Raw genomic sequence first — 24737 nt, 5'->3', positions numbered from 1 at the left:
GGGGGGCTGGGGGCAGCCGGACTCCGTGGGGAGGCGGGAGTGCCGGCGCATGGGGGGGGGCCTGGGGAGTAAAAGAAAAGTAATAGTAAAAGAAAATCCTGAAAGTCCATGTGCTGACCTCCCAAAATGGCCGCTGCCATGTGCTGACCTCCCAAAATGGCCGCTGCCATGTGCTGACCTCCCAAAATGGCCGCTGCCATGTGCTGACCTCTGCTGGCAAGCCCTTCCAATAAGAACCACAATACCATGCTAAGATGTAAGCCGACCTTTCATTAATATTTTAATTTACTTTGTATAGAGCTGCATAGCGCAGCCTAAATCATATCTATCAAGCTGAGGGTCCTGTACCCCTTATAATTCAGTATAAACGTGCACATGGGACAGCTGTCCCTTTAAATGGTAACCGAATACTAAATATCACCTTTAGGATTAATATAAAAAACATCCTGTTAACCTGGCTGAGCACTCAAATGCCGTACCGCTGTCCCATAGACATATCATCAGAATTCCCAACTACGGGATGCTGGCTACTTTTTAATTGTCAGATTACTTAGGTATAACAAAGCACATCCACAGGTTGTTGAGGTAGCATGGTAGACATGAAGCCTGCCCACTTCCTAGCAATTTAGAGAGCGAGGGGTAAAGCAATACATAGAAAACGTCGATTTTAAAGTAAAGCAAGCCTACAAGATCAGTGTTCTAACCACTGAGCTACCAAGCCTGCTACTGCCAGCCATGTGCTCTAACCACCTATGCATTCACCATGTGCAGACCCCTTCAATGGCGTTTAAGAGGCTACAAGTGAAAGATAACCAGCCCTGCACTCGCTGCCCTTTCAATAAATACAGCAACATGCAGAGCAAGCATTGTGCTGAAAGCCAGCCATGAGTTCATAATTATATATATATATATATATATATATATATATAATAACAGGTAAAGTGTGGCCATGTGCCCATGGCGTTTCACTAAATATATATTAGTTAAAATATATATAACCAGCCATGTGCTAAGGCATTTCCTTAAATAAAACAACATTCCAGGCAGAAGCAGCCATGCATTCAAAGCCTTTTCATTAAATAAAGTACTGGTAATGCAGAGCCAGTTCAATGCAAAAGGGGGGAGGGGGTGAGCATACCTTCCAGACCTTAGCAACACAAAATTACCATTAATATTCTCAACATTTTGCCTATCAGCCACAAAATCTTTGTACTTTACCCAATGATGTAATCAAAGAAATCGTTCCTGCTCCTATAGCTGATCTGCTCCTCTTACAGCACAGCCGTGCTGGAGGCAAAGTGAAAGTAAAAGCAAAACTGTTGTAGCACAGCCGTGCTGAGATCAGCCTGTTGCTCTCGCTTCCAGGCTGCAAATGTGCTCCCCCCACCCCGCACTACCTCTAAGTACCTGAGCTCAGAGACGCCGCCTTCCTTGTCTCATTGGCTCATGCTCAGGTTTGAACTGGCCCTTAATCCTATTGTCCGCCTAGCTCCCTTGGGCTGCGCCCCCCTCCCCCCTCCCTTTTGCCTACTGCACGTCTGCCCAGTTATACGGCCCTTGCCTCGAGAGGCAGGGCCTCCTAAAAAAAACCCAAACAAAAACAAGACAAGTTTGGAGGGGCTTTTTTTTTTCTCGGACGATCTACTTGTAGGAGTGCTTTGGGGCTAGTTAAAAAGTTGCCGGCCGCCTTGGAGTAAGTAAAGTGCTGACATTTTGGTTGTGAAAAGGTTTTTGTGTCTTGCGATGACTGGCAGTTACAGTGTTACAGCAGATTGAGCTGCAGCCGGCTTCTACCGGTGCATCCTGTTGCCTATTTTTTATACTCTCTTTCTGTACATTGTGACTGGGTCTGATGGGTTGGGGGGGGGGGGGGGGGGGGTGAGGGAGGAGGAGAGAAAGAAAGGAATACAGACAAACTAGAAAAATGGGGGGAGGGGGAAGATGGCAAAAGGAAACTACCAGCAAATTCTTTGCAGGATGTTTTCAGAAAAGTACACATGTAACACATCCTGGGGCAAATCGGCCCTCCCCATTTCTATCCTATAAACACAACCCCCACTTCCTCCCAATCCCTAACGCTTTCCACAAGGTAACAAGATAAAAGCGATATCTCCCTCCCGAACCCATGCTCTTAACAAATGAATTTGAAAAAAACACCAAAGCTTTTATTCGGTGGGGTTAAGAGGCTCCTGCTCTGTCGCCAGGGTCCTCTGGGCGATCCGGGCACAGCTACGTGCAAGTGGTGTATCCCTGCGTGCGCGCTTCGCGCAGGCGCGGTGCAGACGGGCTCGCGCTGCAGCCTCCGTCTGCCGCCGCCGCACACTCAGTTCCGCGTTGTCAGTTCCGCAGGTGCAGAAACTCCACGTCAGTTTCAGCAGTGTCATTACAAACTTCCCCCACTCCCACCCCTGCTCCCGTTATCTCTCTTTGGCTCTGTGTGTGTGTCGTACGTTGCCAAAAAAAAAAAAAAAAAAGCTTTCCCTTCCATCTCCTCGCACCTTTGCTCATCTATCGCCACGGACGCTCTTGATCCCTCCCCTCGGAGCTGCTTATGTGCTGCTGCTGGAGCCGGGAGCGCGATCTGCCGGCAGAATGTCCTCCCTGTCCCCGGCTGCCTTGGACTCGGACGAACTCTACGATTTCCTCTTTAAGATCGTACTGATTGGGGATGCCGGAGTGGGCAAGACATGTGTGGTGCAGCGCTTCAAGACGGGCATCTTCGTGGAGCGGCAGGGCAACACCATCGGGGTGGATTTCACCATGAAAACCCTGGACGTCCAGGGCAAACGAGTCAAGGTGAGCGATTTGTGCCAAAAAAACCCCAAACAAAAACAAGACAGAAGTTTGGAGGGGCTTTTTTTTTTCTCGGACGATCCTCTTGTAGGAGTGCTTTGGGGCTAGTTAAAAAGTTGCCGGCCGCCTTGGAGTAAGTAAAGTGCTGACATTTTGGTTGTGAAAAGGTTTTTGTGTCTTGCGATGACTGGCAGTTACAGTGTTACAGCAGATTGAGCTGCAGCCGGCTTCTACCGGTGCATCCTGTTGCCTATTTTTTATACTCTCTTTCTGCACATTGTGACTGGGTCTGATGGGTTTGGGGGGTGGGGGGGGTGAGGGAGGAGGAGAGAAAGAGAAAGAAAGGAATACAGACAAACTAGAAAAATGGGGGGAGGGGGAAGATGGCAAAAGGAAACTACCAGCAAATTCTTTGCAGGATGTTTTCAGAAAAGTACACATGTAACACATCCTGGGGCAATAGTGTGACGGCTGTGGGCAGAGTTCAGTTATCCGGCTGGAGAATGAATCATCTAATCTGACTGTGTACTTAAGTCAGGAGGAGCAACTAGGCAAAAGGTGCGATATCGCTCCAAGTGCTGTATTTATCTCAGTTATTCCCCCCCCCCCCCCCCACATTGGAAAGAAGTGAATCGGAGATGACCTTTTTTCCAAGTGACAAGTGATCGGAAAAATAAGAGCTGCTCATCTGTTTTCTCTTTCTTTTTTTTTTACCACTCCATCGGTTCTCTGGTAAATAGATTATGACACATAAAGAAAACAAATATATAAGGATATTAAAAAAAAAAAAAAAAAGTTAATACACCGAGTGAAGCTGTACCTGTCAGGCGATTGTGTGGTTACGTGATGTCAGCTTTCTGATCTGCTGCATCCGAAATTTTGACGGAGTATCCTTTTCGAAACTAGCTACAACTACTTCTGGCCCATAAATAGATCTAGTACTGCTTATTCTCTGCCTCTTTTTCTCAACATAAAACATAATTATACAAAAAAAGGGCTGGTGTGCGCTGCTCTCAGTAAACTGCTGATTGTGTTTGTTCCTCGTGTTTCTACTAGAGGAAAGAGGAAGGCACTGGAGTTTCCACAACTAAACATCACTTGACTTCTGCAAGGTTTCACTTATATTTTCAGCTCAATCAGGTAGTTTCTCAGTGATACCAAGAAAATAAAAGCATCTTCAACATCCTTTTTTTAAAACTTTTTATTTAACTTCTGAGGCAGTATTGATGTTTACGTTTTTAAAAGGTCTTCCTGCTTAGTCCTCATATTATGAAGCTCAGTGAATCGGGGCAATGCAATGCAAAACCTCAAGGGGGATAATACCACAGTCTTTAATGTAAAATGTAAATACAGACAGGCCAATGCAATAAGATGTGTTTTCCTAATGGGCACTCATTGCAATGTTCAAATGAGAAAGAAATCGAATCAGCAAAAGGGAGGAATGTGCATTCCTTGCGTGCAAAGGTTTATTGCATTGGGCACACGGACAGCTGAATTGTGCGCTCCTAAAAAAAAGTGCGTTTACATGAAGTTACAGAAATCTGCAATGTCTATTATTAAAAAGAAAGGAATCACCCACAATTTTTTAAGGTGGCCTTTAGTTAATCTTCATGCGCTACTGCACTACTCACCATATACATTTTTTTAAATTTTTTGTTCTAACCCCAAATAACTAAATCATATATTAATCTCTCTTCACAAGCCTACCCTACAAGGGGCACATTAACATAGGGACTCGAGACATTCGTTCGGCAGCTGTCATTCTTCTCTCCCCCCCTTGTAAATAATACTACATAACAACTGTATGGTGTTAACAAAAGGCCGCAGTTTATTGAACCTAACCCGAGCCGCCATCTTAACATACATCCAAATAACATCCCCTCCTCCACCTCCTCTGCCGCATCCCCATCTTCACTTACCACCGCGGCCCGGTGGTAAGCTAGCGTTTTGCCCCCCCCCTTCCCCTACTTACCCCGCCACGTCACCAGCGAGGGTAAGCTTGCGGCCTGAGCATCGGCCCCCCCCTTGCTCTTTAGGCCTTCCCGTGTAGCGGCCCCAAGCTACACGGGCATTCCTCCCCCCCCTCCGAACGGTCCCTTACAGTTTCCAAATATACAATACAACATATGGCTCGGGTTTTCCGCCTCCTCTGCGACATGCACAAAAAATGCCTACAACAATTCCACATAACATCCAAGGGAGGGAGGGCGGGAAGCAAAGAACCCTCTGTTTGCTCCGCTGCCTGTTTCCCAACTGCCTTTCTCCCTAACCTCCCCCCCCCCCCTTTTAGCTTGACGTTGCACCAATGGCAGGACAGCCTTTGAATTTCGCTGCCTCCCATTGGTGCCACCTCTCTAACTTCTCCCCCCCCCCCCCTCCCCGCTCCGCCCTCGCCGGCCGCCGTCCTATGCTCGCGCCCATGTTACCCTCGACGACCCCGGACAAGCCCGGATCGTCTCTTTTTATCACAACACAGAGGACCAAATCTTTTGTTTCTCATGAGCTCTTAACTGCAAGTAAACTTGACTCCACCTCTAGACCTGGAGTTAATTTTCTGGCATAAAAAAATGCCTTGGGCGCTCAGCCTGTCCCATAATGGGGCTGCTAAAGTGGTAATAGCTAATGTCTTCATTTACATGGAATTTAAATGCGATGAGTGCAATCCGGAATGTGTTTGTTAGGTGTTTTAGACGCGCTGATCTTGTTTCTCCATCAGACGCTATTAAAAAGCGCGCACTCAACCGCGAGTAAACCCATGCGCTAGGCTGAACACACACCGCTCTGCATGGGCCTGAGAGTGAGTTACTAAAGTGAAAAGCTGACTTAAAAGGGACATTTCATAGTGCAGTCTCCTTTTGAAAACTACTGCAGTTTGACAGCACTTTGTAAGTTATTACTGGACAGACAAGTGCTGGCAGCTGCCTTGAAAGAACTTAGAAATGTTACATGTTTACAAAAGCCAACATTTGAGGTTACAAAGCTGCTTGAGCCAGGCTGGCTGTCAGTCACAGCTGCACCTAGCCCTGGTCTCCAGCATTGTGCCTCAACTCCTGCTTTCCTCTAGCGTTTATGGGATGGGAAGATTTAAGTGACGTACGCTGGGACGCAGTTGGCTATGATTGATTGGCATTTGGCCCCTACAGGGCTTTCAGCTCCTGGTTTTTGTTTTTTTTTTTAATACATAGCTGGAATTATCGCTTAGAAAGAAATGTTATAATAGTTTTATTTTGGAATAAAAAGGTGTGCACTATTAAAAGAAGTAAAACAAAATGCTGTTGTAAAAAAAAAAAAAATGAAGGCAGAAGGCCTGAGAAGAACAAATGTAAAAATATCAGAGCCAAGAAACAGGCAAGTTGATAACTGGAAGAAAAAAATACTTAAAACAATTTTCTAGCGCTTGTGAAAGGTATGAGAGTAATAGCATTGGAAATCAGTCTCCTGCTGCCACAGAATGGCTACAGCGCTGCTCAGCCAAGATAGCCCAACCCTTGCCTTGGCGGGATGGTTCGTTCGGTCTCCCTGCCTGAGCAAGCTTTAACTTCTTTGCTGAGTCTGTCATTACTGCTGCCATTAGTGCAGAAGAGTATATGGAGGTTTTTTAGAGACCTGAGTACCTGCCCTCTGAGAACTGGACAACCAGCCCTTTTCACATAGGGTACCAGAAAGCTTTCAGACTGTTAATCACCACAGATCTGTGCCCGATTGCAACTGATCATGCAGAGGTGAAAGGCTCTGAACCATTGTGCCAAGTCCCAGGAGCAATATGAATTGTTACATTAAAGTGCCAGTATAATAAATTCTTAACTTTCATTCACAGCCCACTAATTCCACCTTGAAAAGCAGGTTAGTGCACTTGCAATTTATTGATTTGTTTACTTGCAAAACTAAATCGCCATAAAATGGTGCACCAGAATCAAGATTCTTGTCTTTAAATTGCTAAAGTGGTGGCAGCTGTGTGCCTTTTATATAATATTCATTTTCTATTCAGCTTGTTAAAGTATATAGTTTGGGTTTAAAAAAAAATTAAAAAATCACATAGCTGCAAGGCTTCTGTCTCAGTCAGTGTTTGAGGAATGCTAAGAGGCTTTGTCTTGGAGGAGGCAAGACTTAAGCTATAGTCTACAAGCAGCTCAGCCTTGTCCATGATCCACCAGTTGTCACTGCCTGTGTCATATGCATAATGTTCTCCCTTTATTTTTTTCCATTTTTTTATTTTTCCTTTTATACTTTGCCCTTTCCACAAAAAAAAAAAACCCAACCCAAAAAACCAGGGCAGAGGACATCAGTATTAAACTACTGATGCTGCAGTACTAGGACCCTCAGCACTATGCCATCAATGAGGTTCAGTGTGGCGCCTAGAGAGGGAGAACATCAACTGACAGCCCTGAAAATATCTTTTGTCCCTCATTGATTTCCAGTGTTTATGCCAAAAGTGCTGTTCCTTTTCTTCCTGCTAGACCGGTCATTTCCCATGGGATTTCCCTCCTCCACAGCTGATGGAGACAGAGGACACACCTCTTTTATGACCTCACTCTGAGCAATAAGGGAGTGTGGCCCTAGTCCAAGTCAGTACTCTCAGTCTCTGGCAACTACTGATACATGAAGAGGACAAACTCCCAGAGCCAAATTGTGATTCTGGCCTGGTCGAGTCCTTGTTGCTTCTGGGACAATCACCTAAAGGGTTGATTTTCCCAGTAGGAACATTCTCCCAGGCCCTGTCTAGGTCGAGCTCCTGGGAGTTAACCCAGTACCCTTGGGGTCTGTGGAACTTACAGTGAACAGTTTCTGGATCCTTAGGAACTTGGTAACCCATAAATTGGAAAAAAACAAAACAAAAACAACAGGGCCTGCAGGATTGCTCTCTCTCTTTGGTGAAGGCAACAAAAAAGCCTAAGGCTTGGAAGAGCAGAAAGTGGAGAAAGCAAGGTCTGCTTAGCAGCTGGCAGTGGGTCCCTGGAGGTGGTGAGTAGTGGCTGTGCTGTTTATGTCCTTGCTGGAGGAAAGTCAGCTTCCAGGCCTGCTTTGTTTGCTGTTTGTGTGTGCACATAGCTGAGGGAGGGTAGCTATTGAATGTGTTTGTTCATGGAAGGGGATGGGTAACCTAACTCACTGGGGCTGTGCCTTTTTTGTTTTTCCTTGCTGTTTCTGGGGCATTGGCAGACATGCATAGAGAGAGAAAATGCTCTCTCCACACAGCTAAGCAGGAACCCAGCATTGCAGGCTCCTTCTTCCCAGTCTGTGAAAGGGGAGCCTCAGGGGAAAAGATGATAGTTCAGCCCCACAAGCTAGGGAAGAGCAATCGAGAACAGAATCAGTGATTGCACCAGGATGATTACTGCAGGTGCTAAATAGTCCCTGAGCAGCAAGGGAAATGAATCCTCTTCCTCCCTTTGCAGACATGTTAGGGGCAGCCCCAGTATGGGATCTGAGGGAAGCTCAACCTCTCAAAAGGCCCAGGGGTTTATGAGGTTCCTGACAGGGAACCTTTGCTCTTTTATTTATTTATTTTATTTAAAAATAATTTTATAAACCGCTTTCTCAGCCAAAATTTGTTGTCCAAAGCCATGTGCAACAGTAGGTATACATCACAATAAAATATTTAAAAAGTCAGTTACATATACAATACAATACATTTTCCATAAACTTTAGTTCTCTTCATTAAGCATCAACCATGTCTTCAATTTTTTTGGAAATTTTAATAAATTGTGTTCCTCTCTGATCTCAAGCAGGAGCCCAGTCCACAATTTTGGAATTGCCATGGAAAGAACTCTATTCTGGAGTCTCACCTGTCGAAATGGCAATTTAGCTGAAATTCATACTGACATCTTTGTGACCTGTTTTATACTTTTCAAAGCAACCTGTTTCGCATATGCAGTGGACATCTTCCATTCAGTATTTTAAAAGCTAAGACTAAAATCTTAAACTTGCAACGAGGTCATATAGGAAGCCAATGCAGTTTCTCTGAAAGTGGGCTTGCTGGGTAGAACATCCCCTCATTATTCTTGCCGCCATATTCTGTATGATCCGCAGACGTCTGGTTAAAACCCCAGCGAGGCCCCAGTAGAAACCTTTGCAATAATCCACTGTCACCATAACTAGGGCCTTCTTGCCAAGAAATGCTTTAATTTTGAACCATTCCAAGACGTATGAATGTTGATTTCATCACCTTAGATATTTGGGTTTCTAAACTCCAATACCTTCTTTAGCAACCACTATCTCCTCCCCAATTGATACATTACATTTTTCCGAGTTTCCTGCAACCTGTAAAATTTCATGTTTTTCTTTTTTAAGTTAAAATCAGATCATTATGTTTCAGCCAGCTTCGCACAGCTGTAATACAATCTTCATAGGTTTCTAAAATTTTCACCAGCTCGGATCCCAAATTTACTAGAATTTGGATATCATCTGCGTATAAAAAAGGTGTGAAACCAAACAAATGAACCCAACTGCCCCAATGATGCTAGATAAATAATCATTGAGGATAAGGAGGAGTTTTGAGGAACTCCAAATTCCACTCGCCTTAAAGGAGACATTTCATCCTGAAAACTCACCTTTTTCTGTCTATCCGGTAAAAATGAGGATAGCCACTGTAGCACATTGTTCTTTATTCCCAAATCTGAACAGCAAGAAAGTAAGACTGTATAATCAACTAAATTAAAAACACTAGACAGGTCCAAAGAAACCAATAAAACTGAAGATCCATTTTCTAGATATTGTAGCATTGATTCCATCAAATCCATTGTTATGGCAATGCAGAAAGCTTATCTAGCCATCCCAGTATCCATGAGGCCCTAAGGGATGACATTTTCCCTTAAGGGCAGCAGTCAAGAGACCAAGAGAACTCAAAGATCCCTTCGAGGGGGCATTCGAGCTCCTATAGATCTAGAGAAGCTCCCTGGAGGATTCTCAGGAGGGCAAGTTTTTATCAGATGAAGATGATTCCTCTATAGTATGCCTATTCTTGAAAGAGGAGCTGGCAGCCTCAGCTGGCAGTCACAGAAGGCATTCCCCTTGCACAGCACGCTTAGGCATATGGGATACTCTGTGTGTGTGTGTGGGGGGTTAAGTAAAATCTACCTGCTGCTGCTGGGGGAGAGGAATAGCCTCGGAATCCCCCAAGTCAATGCTTTGGACTTGGCCTTTACACATAACACCATCATTTTGGAAGAAGGGGGTTTCACCATTGAAGGAACGCCCCCCCCCCCCCCCCCAGATAGGAAAACTCTTAAAAAAGCCTTTAAGACAAATGCAATTGCCCTGCAGGCCTCCATTTTCAGAGGCTACGTGGCCCGAGCTGTACTGCATTAGGTATAACAGCTCCCAGATAGCCCAGAATTGTCTCATTTGGAAACAGCCTTCCTGGCTGACAATATGTATGACCTGGTAAGAATTTCCTCTAGGACTCGTCTCAGGGGTAGTGGCCAAGAGGCTTTTATGGCTCTGCAATTAGGCAGCAGACTCAACATCAGAATATCGCCTGTGTAAATTGCCTTTCAAGGGCAGTCACCTGTTCAGAGAAGATCTAGAAAAGCTAGTGAAGGATCTGGGGGACTCAAAATCCCAAAGGCTTCCTGTAAATAAAAACCACGCAGGATCAAGAAGTTGCAGATTTCAATGCTTCGGAGACTGGCAGAGGTATAAATGCACGAGGTGGGCCCCTTCAGACACAAGAAGTAGGAGCCAGGCCTTTCGTGGGGCAAGCAACACAAAGGCAGAGTCTCCTGCAGCAGCAGGTGGCAGCCGTTCAGCCCAGTGACTCTTAGTTCCACCTAGAGGTAGTCCCAGTAGGGGGGCGCCTGCTGAGGTATTGAGTGGACCCAAATCACCTCAGACCAGTGGGTCTTGGACCTCGTGTGAAGGGGCTGTGTCCCCGAGTGTAAGAAACCTGTCCCAGAGGTCGTTGTGGTCTTCTCTTGTGTCTCTCCTCTCAAAAGAGAGGCGGTCAAGAGGACAGTAACAAAATTACAGAACCTACAAGCAATTGTCCCAGTTCCCCCCACAAGAGAGGGGTCACGGCCTTTACTCAGTGTATTTTGTGGTTCCAAAAATTATGGATCCATCCGCCCAGTGCTGGGTGTAAAAGAGGTCAACAGATACTTACATGCCTCCCGGAAAGAGATGCTGCAGTTGGTGATAGCTTCTATAAAGCCAGGAGACTACCTAGTATCCCCGGGCCCTAGTGGAAGCTTACTTATGTATTCCCATCCGGGTGTCCCATCAGAGCATGTAATTGTTCTGGGTTTAGGTGAGCATTTTCAGTTCCAAGCGCTGTCTTTCAGTCTAGTGACAGCCCCCAAGTCATGGTGGTGGTAGCAGCAGCAGCCCTATGCATGTGGGGCGTTATGGTAAACCCAATATCTAGACGACTGGCTTATAAGAGCCAAGCTGGTTCAGGAGAACCATCAAGTTTTCCAAACATTACTCCCCCTCCTTCAGCAGTTAGGCTGGGGAGTGAATTTATCAAAGAGCAGTTTAGAACCGTAAGAGATACTGGAATCCTAGGAGCCTACTTCAGTAAAAAGCAAGGGCGAGTGTTTTTGACATTGGTCCGAGTGTTCCGATTAATAGACCAGGTGCTAATGTTTCAGGCTCAGGAAACACCCAGAATATGGGACTACCTCCACCTTCTAAATTTGTGGTATCAATGCTGGATCTGCTCCCATGGGCAAGAGCCCACATGTGGCACCCTACAACAGATTCTGCTATCACATTGGTCACCCGCTACTCAAGACTACCATTATTAGCTTTGGGTTCCTTTGGGGGTAAGGAGCAACCTGAACTGGTGAGCTGAAATCTCCAGAAAAGGATGACCCTAGAACCCTGTGACTGATTAGTGGTCACAGCAGATGCCAGCCTAAAGGGGTGGGGTACACTTTGCTAGGGCTAGTTAGCCTAAGTGCACTGGTCAGGAGAGGAGATATCTTATTCAATAAACAGGTTAGAAACAAGAGCCATCAAGCTGGCTCTGCAACGCTTTCTCCTGCTAGTAAGGGGAAAAGCAGTCAGGGTTTTCTCAGACAATGCCATGGCAGTGGCATATGTCAACAGGTAAGAAAGCACTCGCAGTTCCTCGCTAGGGCACAAAACAACTTGGCTGCTCATATGGGTGGAAGAACATCTTCTCCGCCTCTCAGCAGCCTATATAGAAGGAAAGAACTTACAAGCTGATTATCTTAGCAGGAACAGACTGGACCCAGGAGAATGGGCACTGCTCAAAAGCATTTCAGATGATAGTGAGTCAGTGGGGTCCCGCACACGCAAACCTAATGACAAATTGTGCAAATGCCAGAGCAGGCATATTTTGCAGTCACAGAGCAGAACCAGGGTCCAGAGGCATAGGCGCACTCTTTAGCCCATGGCCAAGGCTCAACCTGCTGTATGTCTCTTATAGGCTGGACAATAAAGAAGGCAGAGAACCATCCGTTCCTGGTCATCCTAGTGGCCCCAGATTGGCCGAGGAGGCTCTGGTATGTGGATCTAGTGAGACTCCTGACAGAGCCCTGTTGGCTCTGCCAAAGGTGCTGGTAAGCTCCTGTACCATGGAAGATCCATTGCCATTCAGTCTTATGGCTTGGCCCTTGAAAGGGTACCCCTGTGAAAGAGAGGTTATTCAGCCTCAGTAATTTCAACTATGTTAAAGGCACAGAAGTTTTCCACTTCTCTAACCTATTTTAGGGTTTGGAGAATCTTTGAGGATTACTGCTCCAAGCAGGATCTTTTCCCCTGGAAAGCAGACATCCCAGAGATTTTCGATTTCTTAGAAGTGGGCCTGGACAAAGGATTGGCACTTGATTCCTTGAAGGTACAGGTAGCAACCATCGCCTACTATAGGGTCAAATTAAAGGCAGCCTAGTATCCAGACAGAGGGTATTTCCTGAAAGAAGTAAAGTGCATTAGGCCACCATTCCACCTGGTTGTACCCCAGTGGGATCTCAACTTGGTGCTAAGGGCCTTGGTCAAACTACCCTTTGAGCCAATAAAACAGGCATCAATTAAAGACTTTGTTTCTGAAAACTTTCTTCATTGTAGCAATATGCTCAGCTAGATGCATCTCAGAGCTGTAGGCCCTTTCCTGCAGAGATCCTTATCTAGTAATTTTGCAAGATTTGGTTACATTTCTCCCAGTCCCGTCTTTCTGCCCATGGTGGTATCTACATTTCATGTGAACCAATGGATATCTCTTCCAGCCTTCAGCAGTATTGAATGTCAGGGAAAAGAGCCTGCAACTGTGAGATGCACGTTGAATTCCCTTGAAGTATCTGAAGGTAACAAATGTTTTTAGGAAAACAAACTGTTAGTGTTGTTTGGTGGAACCCGAAAAGGAGAGGCGGCCTCCAAGACCACCATTGCTAGATGGCTCAAGGAGGCAATTTTGTCAGCCTACTGACTATCAGGTAAGCAGCCCCCAGTAGCACTCTGGGCTCACGCTACAAGGACACAAGCATCATCCTGGATGCAGCTTCAGCTTCTCCGGAGGAAATTTGCAAAGCAGCTGTCTGGTCTTCCTTGCACTCTTTTGTTAAACATTAAGACTGATCAAACAGGCTAACACAGATGCTGCCTTTGGGGTAGGGATCATTAAGACAGCCCTGTCGTCTTCCCATCTCAGCAAGGAGTAGCTTTGGTAGGGAAAATGTAGGAGTAGCTTTGGTAGGAAGAAAAAGGTTAAATTATTCTTACTTGATAATTTTCTTTCCTTGAGTCCTGCTAGACGAATCCAGAACCCACCCAGCAACACATGGTTAATAGGGTATGATCATGAAACACAAGCTCATTTTCTAAGAGTGCTTTTTCTCTCTCTCAGTGATGATACCTCTTTTCTCACTCAGATCAGTTATGTGAGCCCTATGACATATTACAAAAAGAAAAAGGGTTATTATACAGTTCTCTGGCAATAGGCTTCTGAATTGGACTAAGCCACAAACCACTTATAACCCAGAGTGATGTCATAAAAGAGGTGTGTCCTCTATCTCTGTCAGCTGTGGAGGAGGGAAATCCCTTATGGACTCAAGGAAAGAAAATTATTAAGTAAGAATAACCTTTTATTCTCTTTTCTACGTAATATTTTAGTTTGTGGCATAATCGTCAGGGCGGATGATGACACACAGAATTTAAAAAGTCAAACACGTGTCACACAGGCAATATAAAAATATAGTCAACTGTCAGGATTTAAAAATCACACCTGTCTAACTGCCTCTGAGATAGTCTGATGACTTGTTATGCGGCTACGTTAGTGGCGGTTAGGGGGTGTTCTGGGGTGGAGTACCGTTATCCAGTTAAGTTAGCCAGGTAAACCCAATTTTCAGCATTATTCAGCTAACCTAGCTAGCTAAAGTTATCCTGCTAACTTTAAGATAGCCAAGCATATTCAGCAGTGTGCCTGCACCACTGAATATCCCAGCAAGGTTACCTGGATAAGGTAACTTTGCTAGCTGGCCGGTGTCTGAATATGGATCTTCCTAAAGCTGTAGAATTCCTGGTCCCACACTAAGAATTCCCACAAGGCAAAGGCTGTTAAACAGGCTTTATATAGTGTCAGTTGGCTCCATTTGTTTGGGACTAGCTGATCCATTCCTGAATACAATCCATGGCATGTATAGCCTTTTTTTTTTTTTTTAAAGAGACATCAATAGAAAAACACAGAACTACAAGTCCTTGCTTGCAATGGGATAAAACCAGGACTGGATCAACCTGTCCCGAAAATATTGAAACAGTTGACAACCCCATTTGTATCCTGCATTTACCAAGACATAGATACAGCCTGGGGAAATGCAGATTTCCTGTAATTGCAAGCCACAGGAGAATTGCAAACAGGCCAAACCCAATATGTGAGCCCAGGCCAGTTTGTCTGCACTCTTTAGAGACAAGGAGCCATTTCAGCAGTGACGTAATGAGCAGATAGCTCAGCCCAGGAGCAAGTGCTGTGCACTACCATACAGAAGACCTGGTTTTGATTCATAAGCCCGGCTTTTACTTCCTGAGGTAGACAGGGATGCTGCAGAGGCGAAGGAGTGACACCTACAGGCTGGAACTAGGATGTACACATACCTGGTTCTGTAAGGGATTCTACAGTTATGGATTATCTAACACTAAAATCAGATAACATTATTTTACATACAGTACATATTGAGGTTCATATTCAGCTACTATGTGGCTCTGCTAGTTAGCCGGATAAGTATATTCTAAAGTTAGCCGGATAAGTTTATCCGACTAACTTTAGTACAGCTCTTTGGCACGACCAGAGTTAATCGGATAACTCTGAATATTTGGTTAACTCTGAATATTGGAGTTAGCTGGATAACTTATCTTGATAACTCAGCTCCTCCCCGGAATGCCTCTGCACCACCTCTGGGATGCCTCTGACTTATCCAGCTAAATAGTTATTCAGCTAGAATTTAGCCAGATAAGTGGTCAAATTTTCATAACTTCTTAGTTATCCCGCTAAATGCATATGAATATGGACCTCAAGGTTTTTAGGTTTCCAGTTCAAAAGAGTAAATCACTCGTGTTACAAAGGTTATGCAAACCCCTGCATTTAACTCCAAGTTAACTTGCACTTTTCAAATGCAATGTTAATTAAACTACCATAGCTTAAAAGTAGTAATTTAGCTAGTTATCTCACCCTCCACAGCAGTCTGTCTCAGCACGGAGGGCAGTCAGCTAGATCTCTGGTGAGCAAATGGCTGGTTAACACCACAGTCTCAGGGTGCCAGACCCAGAACTTTCAGAATCCTCTGTAAGTTACGCAGGCAAGGATGGGGACGAAGATGGCTTGGCTTGCCAGGACGTAGGCAAGGATGAAGTTAACAAGCTCTCCACAGTTAATGGAGCTGGTGTCAGGCAGAGCTCAGTCTTGAAGCTTAGCTTGAGGTTTGTGAAAAGTCTCTGGTGCCATGTTCATGGGTGTGGAGTTTGCAAATATGGCAGCAAGCGGTGTGGTCTGGTATCTGCAAGTCCAAAGTCCTTTTCTTTCTTCTCTGGACTTTATATATATGCATTTGCATAGGATCCAAAAGTTAATCTTGATTGCATGTTACCACAGCTCATTGGCATGAGATTAGTGGACTTCCGATTTGGCATGTATATGCATGTTCTTCGCAGGATGCTGGTATGAGTCAGAAAACATCTGGCAAACAATACCAAGCTTTATAACTAGTGTAATGTGAGATATGTCCCATTACGACAGCTGAACAGGAGGGGAATGCAAGTTAGGGCTGAATGGACCAAAAGCTCAGTTGGTGGAGGGGAGAACTACAACTCCCAGAGGGCCGAGGGGAAGGAAGTTGAGCATGGCTGGGAACCAGGTGTGGAGCGGATTAAAAGAGAGGAGACAGAGACACAAGACTGGTGGGAGTGGCAGGAGGAAGAGGACAGCGAAGGTGGAAGCAACTAATAGCCAACGGCAACAATAAGCCCGGGTTGATGGTTGCAATGAAGTAGGAAAATGCGGAGGTACATGTGTTTTGTTTAAAAAGTGTTTCTTCAGCTTTTGGGATTTCCTATAGAAGGGAAGGGGGCAATCTGCTTCAGCTCTGGGGAGACGCCCGAGCGGGGGAAGGGAAGGACACTGTGGGGACTGTGCCTGAATTAGGCCCCTGAAAATGAGCCAAGCTTCAGGGAACTACATTTTAGGATTTGGCAACTGAACTCTTGTTTGGAGAAACCGTTGGGCTAGGACAGAGCCCGGCTTTAGAGCCCAAGTTTAAAAGCCTTTTCTGGCATAGGCCATATGGTGGAGACAGGCACAGCCAGACACCTTGAATGTGAAGGAGCTGCTGATTCCAGATAAGGCCAAACTCCTGGAACTGTGTTCAGGGCCAGTGCTACCATAGGCCTGGGTGCAGGAGCGGGCACACCCTGGTTGGACTTTGTTTTGGGAAAACCCATGGCTTTTCCGAACTATTCTGCTTACAACTCGAGTGTGTGGGGACTTACCTTTGCTTAAAGCCACATCCAGACATCAAGAGACGTCGGGACACTGCAGCGAGGAACCAGCAGGAGAAGCCCCAGTAGCGGAACTCCACCCGTTGAGCCGTTACACTAGACACAAAGCTGGTGAAGACCACAACTTAGCAAGTTTGTGTCCAACTGTATCAGCAAAACTGTAAGGTGAAGACAGTTGCTTCATATGAAGAAAATAGCAGCTTCTTCTCCTCAGTGTAGTTCTCACAGCATTAAAACTGCAAGGGCCATCATGTGGCTGGACCTCCATCTTGTGTTGCTCAGGCTTGCAGAGTTTGGTTCAGCCATACAATCCCACTTTCGCTACAAGTTTCTTAGGCAAGTACAAAAGCACATGCATAGATTTATTTTATTTATTTGTCGAGTTTTATATATACCGTCATTCGGTTTCACCATCACAACGGTTTATAAGTTTCGATCGAAGTAGAACATGTTAGAGGAGTAGTACAAGCATTATAATACAAATAAGATAGTTATAATAGGAAGAAATCGAGGCAGTATATTAACGATGAAATACAAGTTATTATTAGAGGCATGTAGTTGTAATAAAATATGATAAGGGTGGAAATAAAAGTTTTCCTGGCTGAGATTGATAATGATTGTGAGGTCCAGTAGTGAGGTATATTGTGATGAGGATGTGTGATTGTCATTGGGTGTTTTGATAGGCTTTGGTGAACAGCCAGGTTTTCAACTCTTTCTTGAATGTTTTTCAGGTTAGGTTGTAGTCTTAATTCGGTTGGCAGTGTGTTCCACAGTTTGGGGCTGGCAAGAAAGATGGCCCTTTCCTGAACTGAAGTTAGTTGTGCGGTTCGCACAGATGGAATTGTCAGGAGGCCTTTTTTGGTTGAGCGGAGGTTTCACTGTGATGCATGGAGTCTGATAGTTGCGCTTAGCCAGTCAGTTTGTTCATCATGTATTAATTTGTGTGTAATTGTCAGAATTTTGTATTCTATTCGGAATTTTATTGGAAGCCAATGCAGGGATATAAGAATTGGCGTTATATGTTTGTATTTTTTTGTGTCTGTTAGGATTCTGGCACCTATATTTTGTAAGATTTGGAGTGGACGAATATTGGAAAGTGGTAGTCCAAATAGTAAGGAGTTGCAATAGTCCAAGTTGGAGAATATGAGTAATTGTAGTACTGCTCTGAAGTCATTTGGGGATAGAAACGGTTTTAAACGTCTCAAGGTTAGTAATTTGTGATATCTGTCCCTTATTTTGGTTGTGATGTGATTCTTTAAGCATAATTCACTGTCAATGATGAATCTTAGGTTGCGTGCATGTGTGACCGGGGAAATTGATGCCTTTTGTTTCTCAAGATTAAGAGGTGGAGGGGGTGATTGACTAGATTTTCTTTCCAGGATTATTATTTCTGCCTTTTGATGTTAATTACGAGTTTCAAATGCGTTAACAGTTGTTTGATTTCAGAGAGATACATCGCTGTTTTTTTATAGGTTTCATCCATTGTATTTTGTATTGGGATTAGTATTTGGATGTCGTCAGCATAGATGAAGTGAGGCAGGCCAAGTCCAGCTAAAAAGTGACATATCGGAAGTAGGGATATGTTAAAAAGTGTTGCGGACAGAGCGGAGCCTTGGGGGACTCCAGTGTTTAGATTTATTTTTTTTTTAGAGAGAGAGTTATTAGTTATTACCTGGTAGTTTCTGTTTGATAGGTAGGATGAAAACCATAGCATAGTTTTCTCAGTTAATCCTATTTCTGTTAGACGGTCAAGAAGGATTGTGTGGTTTACCTTGTCAAATGCTGCTGAAAGATCTAGAAGAATTAGGAGGTAGCTTTGTCCATTGTCAAAACCTCTGAGGATGGTATCATATAGTGAAAGGAGTAGTGTTTCAGTGCTTAGGTGTTTCCTGAAACCAAACTGGGCCGGATATAGGATGTTGTTCTTATCTAGGTGTTCGGCGAGTTGTGAGTGGACGACCTTTTCAATGATCTTGGCAATGAATGGTAAGTTGGATATAGGGTGATAGTTTAGTAGGTTGTCTGGATCAAGGTTGTTTTTTTTTATTGGCTTAATTACTGCTGATTTTAAGCAATTGGGGTACTTTCCTTCTTCAAGTGATAAGTTAACAATATCTGTTACGGTCTTCATTATGGTGGTTTCTATGGTTTTTAATGTTGGAATAGGGATGGTGTCAAGGGGGTGGTTGGCTGGGTTCATTTTCTTTTATGATTGTTTGAATTTCCAGTGAGGAGACTGGGTCGAAGTTTGGCCAGTTTGGTATTTCTTTCTTTTGCATTTTGATATTTTGAGCATTATCATTAAGGTTGTTACTGATTAAATTATTAATTTTCTCTTTAAAGAATTCCGCAAATTCGTTGCATTTGTTTCCGGTAAATGATGTTTTCTGATCATTTGGGGTTTTAGTAAGATTTTGAAGAATAGAGAATAGCATTCTGGAGTTATGTTGGAACTTGTTGATTTTGTTTGAGAAGAATTCTTTCTTTGCATTATTAATAAGTTTTTTATAGTATGATAAGTAAGATCGGTAAGTTGTTAGAAGTGATATTGATTTATTCTTGCGCCATGCTTTCTCCTTTTTCCTGAGTTCACTTTTGGCAGATCTAATATTTTCATTGTACCACTGATTCTGATGTTGTGGGTTTTTCTTTATCTTGTCGGAAACAGATTTGATGATATTGAGCCAAGAAGTTGTGGCATTCTCAGAATTGGATAGATCTATGTTTGGTAGTTCGAGTTGTAGTTTTTGTTGAAGAGTTTCAATATTAAAAGGGGGGCGATAGGTAAACGTCATCAAGTCATTTTTTGATGTTGTAAGGTTAAAGTTGCAAGTCATGCAGGAGTGAATCAGAGAGTGATCTGACCAAGGAATTTTAGTTATGTTTGTGTTGTATGTTCGCCAGGTGTTGGTGTTAATAAATACCAGGTCTAGGGTGTGGCGGGCTTTGTGTGTTGGTCCAGTGATGATTTGCTTTAATCCTAATGTTGACAGTGCATCAATGATTGTCTTACACGTGGGAGAATGGGGGAGAGTGTCGAAGTGAATGTTGAAATCGCCTAGAATGATAATTGATTTATTTAATGTAATATTGGACATAAAGAATTCTATTAGAGGGGAAAAGTTATGGTCCAGTGAGCCAGGAGGGTAGTAGGCTAGACAGATTTGCAGCTTTAGAGATTGAATAGTGCAATTTCGTAGGGTGGGCATATGTTTGTTGGAAGTAATTTCATCTGTAGGATTTTTTTTTTGCGATTAGCATTAGACCTCCACCTTTCTTTTTCGTTCTGGGTATTGAGAAAGTATTATATTTAGGGTTGTCAATTTGGTTGATTATAATAGAGTCGGTGTTTTTAATCCATGTTTTTGTGATTGCTATGAAATCTGGTTTTGAGTCATCAATTAGGTCAGTGAGTATTGGAATTTTTTTCACAATGGATTGTGCGTTAAAAAGTAGGAAGGATAGCAATATGCAGTTACTATAAAAATTTGGGATGTTGTGTGTAAGGTTTATGAGATTTTTTGTAATGCAGCTTTATGTGAAGTTTGTGTGTTTTGATTTTTTTTTATAGATGCCATTGCTGTAGCATACAGGGATTGGGTGATTTGCCATGTCTGATGGTAATCTGGAATTAAAATAGAGAGAGTTAGATTTTGTTCAGAAAGGTTCGCACTAAGGGGTGCACAAAGGGGGGGGGGGCCCTTTGTCACGCATCTTCGGCGCATGACGCCTATGGTCCGGCACCTGCGTTTATGGCCTCCTCGGCTCCTTTGCTGACGTTGTGCTGAGGGCTTGGTCAGCTGCCAAGGAGGGAAGCGGCGTGTTGATGGCTCCAGCGTTTATGTGCTGAGTGGAGAGGGCCGTCCAGTAGAGCTGGTAAGCTGGGGTGCGGTGTCTCTCATTCCTCGGGGTCGGGCAGCAGGAGTGAGAGGGTTCATTTGCAGTGCTGACCTCTGTTTCCAGTCCGGCACCTGCGTTTATGGCCTCCTTGGCTTCTTTGCTGACATTGAGCTGAGGGCGTGGTCAACTGCTGAGGTGGGAAGCGGCACGTTGATGGCTCCGGGGTTTATGTGCTGAGTGGAGAGGGCCGTCTGGTAGAGCTGGTGAGTGGTGTCTCTTATTCCTTGGAGTCGGGCAGCAGGAGTGAGAGGGTCCATTCGCGGTTCTGACCTCCGTCTCCGGTGATACCAAGGCCAGTAAGACCCTAGATCTGAGATCATCTTGTTTCTTCATCTCTTGAAGTAACCCTGTCAGCTGGTCCAGTGGCAGCGCTGGACACTGTTTGAGTCCAGTTCCTTGTTACCTCTTGCCATTGAAGCAGAGAGCAATGTTGGATTGCATGAAAAATACCAGAAAAATATCAGACTTATTGGTTAAAGGTAGTAACTGCCGCATCAGCAAGTTACCCCCATGCTTATTTGTTTTCCCAGACTTAACAATTCAATGTTCTTGTTGGTTGTTGTCTGAATCTAATTCCCCTTTTCCTCTTTTCCCTTTGGCGTTGAAGCAGAGAGCAATGATGGAGTTGCATCAACAGCATAAAGGCTTATTGGTTAAGGGTAGTAACTGCCATAGCAGCAGGTTATCCCCCATGTACTCTTTTCTTCATTCTCATCCTCTAGCTTTAAGGGATCCACAGTGTTTATCCCATGCCCCTTTGAAATCTTTTACTGCTTTTGTTTTCACCACCTCCTCCAGAAGGGCTTTCCAGGCATCCACCTGGAATGGTTGAGCCATCCTTCCTGTAGTTTCATTCCGTGACCCCCTAAGTTCTACTGATTTCTTTCCAATGGAAAATGTTTGTCGTTGATTGTGCATCATTAAAACCTTTCAGGTATCTGAAGGTCTGTATCATATGGTTAAAAGGGGAGGTGAAAGAAGCTATTTTAGCCAAAAGATCTTCATTCAAAAATTGGAAGAAGGATCCAACAGAAGAAAATAGGATAAAGCATAAACATTGGCAAGTTAAATGTAAGACATTGATAAGACAGGCTAAGAGAGAATTTGAAAAGAAGTTGGCTGTAGAGGCAAAAACTCACAGTAAAAACTTTTTTAAATATATCCGAAGCAGAAAGCCTGTGAGGGAGTCAGTTGGACCGTTAGATGATCGAGGGGTTAAAGGGGCACTTAGAGAAGATAAGGCCATCGCGGAAAGATTAAATGATTTCTTTGCTTCGGTGTTTACTGAAGAGGATGTTGGGGAGGTACCCGTAATGGAGAAGGTTTTCATGGGTAATGATTCAGATGGACTGAATCAAATCACGGTGAACCTAGAAGATGTGGTAGGCCTGATTGACAAACTGAAGAGTAGTAAATCACCTGGACCGGATGGTATACACCCCAGAGTTCTGAAGGAACTAAAAAATGAAATTTCAGACCTATTAGTAAAAATTTGTAACTTATCATTAAAATCATCCATTGTACCTGAAGACTGGAGGATAGCAAATGTAACCCCAATATTTAAAAAGGGCTCCAGGGGCGATCCGGGAAACTACAGACCGGTTAGCCTGACTTCAGTGCCAGGAAAAATAGTGGAAAGTGTTCTAAACATCAAAATCACAGAACATATAGAAAAACATGGTTTAATGGAACAAAGTCAGCATGGCTTTACCCAGGGCAAGTCTTGCCTCACAAATCTGCTTCACTTTTTGAAGGAGTTAATAAACATGTGGATAAAGGTGAACCGGTAGATATAGTATACTTGGATTTTCAGAAGGCGTTTGACAAAGTTCCTCATGAGAGGCTTCTAGGAAAAGTAAAAAGTCATGGGATAGGTGGCGATGTCCTTTCGTGGATTGCAAACTGGCTAAAAGACAGGAAACAGAGAGTAGGATTAAATGGGCAATTTTCTCAGTGGAAGGGAGTGGACAGTGGAGTGCCTCAGGGATCTGTATTGGGACCCTTACTGTTCAATATATTTATAAATGATCTGGAAAGAAATACGACGAGTGAGATAATCAAATTTGCAGATGACACAAATTGTGCAGAGTAGTTAAATCACAAGCAGATTGTGATAAATTGCAGGAAGACCTTGTGAGACTGGAAAATTGGGCATCCAAATGGCAGATGAAATTTAATGTGGAAAAGTGCAAGGTGATGCATATAGGGAAAAATAACCCATGCTATAATTACACGATGTTGGGTTCCATATTAGGTGCTACAACCCAAGAAAGAGATCTAGGTGTCATAGTGGATAACACATTGAAATCGTCGGTTCAGTGTGCTGCGGCAGTCAAAAAAGCAAACAGAATGTTGGGAATTATTAGAAAAGGAATGATGAATAAAACGGAAAATGTCATAATGCCTCTGTATCGCTCCATGGTGAGACCGCACCTTGAATACTGTGTACAATTCTGGTCGCCGCATCTCAAAAAAGATATAATTGCGATGGAGAAGGTACAGAGAAGGGCTACCAAAATGATAAGGGGAATGGAACAACTCCCCTATGAGGAAAGACTAAAGAGATTAGGACTTTTCAGCTTGGAGAAGAGACGACTGAGGGGGGATATGATAGAGGTGTTTAAAATCATGAGAGGTCTAGAACGGGTAGATGTGAATCGGTTATTTACTCTTTCAGATAGTAGAAGGACTAGGGGACACTCCATGAAGTTAGCATGGGGCACATTTAAAACTAATCGGAGAAAGTTCTTTTTTACTCAACGCACAATTAAACTCTGGAATTTGTTGCCAGAGAATGTGGTTCGTGCAGGTAGTATAGCTGTGTTTAAAAAAGGATTGGATAAGTTCTTGGAGGAGAAGTCCATTACCTGCTATTAGGTTCACTTAGAGAATAGCCACTGCCATTAGCAATGGTTACATGGAATAGACTTAGTTTTTGGGTACTTGCCAGGTTCTTATGGCCTGGATTGGCCACTGTTGGAAACAGGATGCTGGGCTTGATGGACCCTTGGTCTGACCCAGTATGGCATTTTCTTATGTTCTTATATCTCCCCTACACCTCCTCTCTTCCAGAGTATACATATTTAGGTCCTTCAACCTCTCCTCATAAGTCATTTATTAGAGACCCTCCACCATTTTGGTTGCCCTTCTCTGGACCGCCTCCATCCTGTCCCTTTTGATATACATCTCCAGAACTGAACACAGTACTCCAGGTGAGGCCTCACTAAGGACCTGTACAAGGGGATTATCACCTCCTTTTTCTTACTGGCTATTTCTCTCTCAATGCAGCCGAGCATTCTTCTGGCTTTTGCTATTGCCTTGTCACATTGTTTCGCCATCTTCAGATCGCTAGATGCTATCACCCCAAGGTCCCTCTCTTGCTCTATGCACATCAGCCCTTCACCCCCCATCACATACAGCTCTTTTGGATTACCACACCCCAGATGCATGACTCTGCACTTCTCGGCATTGAATCCCAGCTGCCATATCTTCGACCACCATTCAGGCTTCCTTAAATCACGTCTCATTCGCTCTACTCTTTCCAGTGTGTCCACTCTGTTGCAAATCTTAGTATCATCCGCAAATAGACAAACTTTACCTTGTATCCCTTCTGCAATGTCGCTCACAAAGATATTGAACAGAACCGGTCCCAACACTGATCCCTGTGGCACTCCACTTAACACCATTTTCTCTTCAGAGCAGGTTCCATTTACCATCACACGCTGTCTTCTATCTGTCAACCAGTTTGTAATCCATGCCAACACTTTGGTGCTCCCTCCCAAGCTTCTCATTTTATTCAAGAGTCTATGAGAGACCATATCAAAAGCTTTACTAAAATCCAAGTAAATCACATCGAGCGCTCTTCCCTGATCCAATTATCTAGTCACCCAATCAAAATAAATTAATCAGATTCGTCTGATAGGACCTTCCCCTGGTGTATCCATGCTGCCTCAGATCAAGTAACCCAACGGATTGTAGATAGTTCACTATCCTTTCCTTCAGCAGAGTCTGGTAATTTTCCCACCACCGAGGTGATGCTAACCGGCCTGAGTTTTCCAGCCTCCTCTCTGCTCCCACTCTTGGGAAGCTGGACCACCACT

At 44.0% G+C, this 24737-nt stretch overlaps 1 protein-coding gene and 1 long non-coding RNA gene across 5 annotated transcripts in view; one reads left to right on the top strand and one right to left on the bottom strand.

The window, feature by feature from the left end:
• LOC115091025 overlaps positions 1-1470 on the bottom strand; it is an 85659-nt gene extending 84189 nt beyond the window's left edge. For all 3 annotated transcript variants that reach the window (XR_003856580.1, XR_003856579.1, XR_003856578.1), the window contains exon 1: positions 1219-1470. This is a non-coding gene — a long non-coding RNA (uncharacterized LOC115091025). The remainder of the gene's footprint in view (positions 1-1218) is intronic.
• An 802-nt stretch (positions 1471-2272) lies between these two features.
• Positions 2273-24737, top strand: part of RAB43 (RAB43, member RAS oncogene family) — a 38923-nt gene continuing 16458 nt past the window's right edge. Inside the window, exon 1 of one of the 2 annotated variants that reach the window (XM_029600805.1) lies at positions 2273-2796. In XM_029600805.1, the coding sequence (XP_029456665.1) occupies positions 2593-2796 (204 nt within the window). In that variant the 5' untranslated portion in view covers positions 2273-2592. The remainder of the gene's footprint in view (positions 2797-24737) is intronic. The other variant, XM_029600804.1, reaches the window with a different exon arrangement.

This window comes from Rhinatrema bivittatum, chromosome 4 (assembly GCF_901001135.1).
Source record: "Rhinatrema bivittatum chromosome 4, aRhiBiv1.1, whole genome shotgun sequence".
NCBI lineage: Eukaryota > Metazoa > Chordata > Amphibia > Gymnophiona > Rhinatrematidae > Rhinatrema > Rhinatrema bivittatum.
Note: the sequence above shows the minus strand (reverse complement) of the source record. Positions and strands in the feature narration are given on the sequence as shown.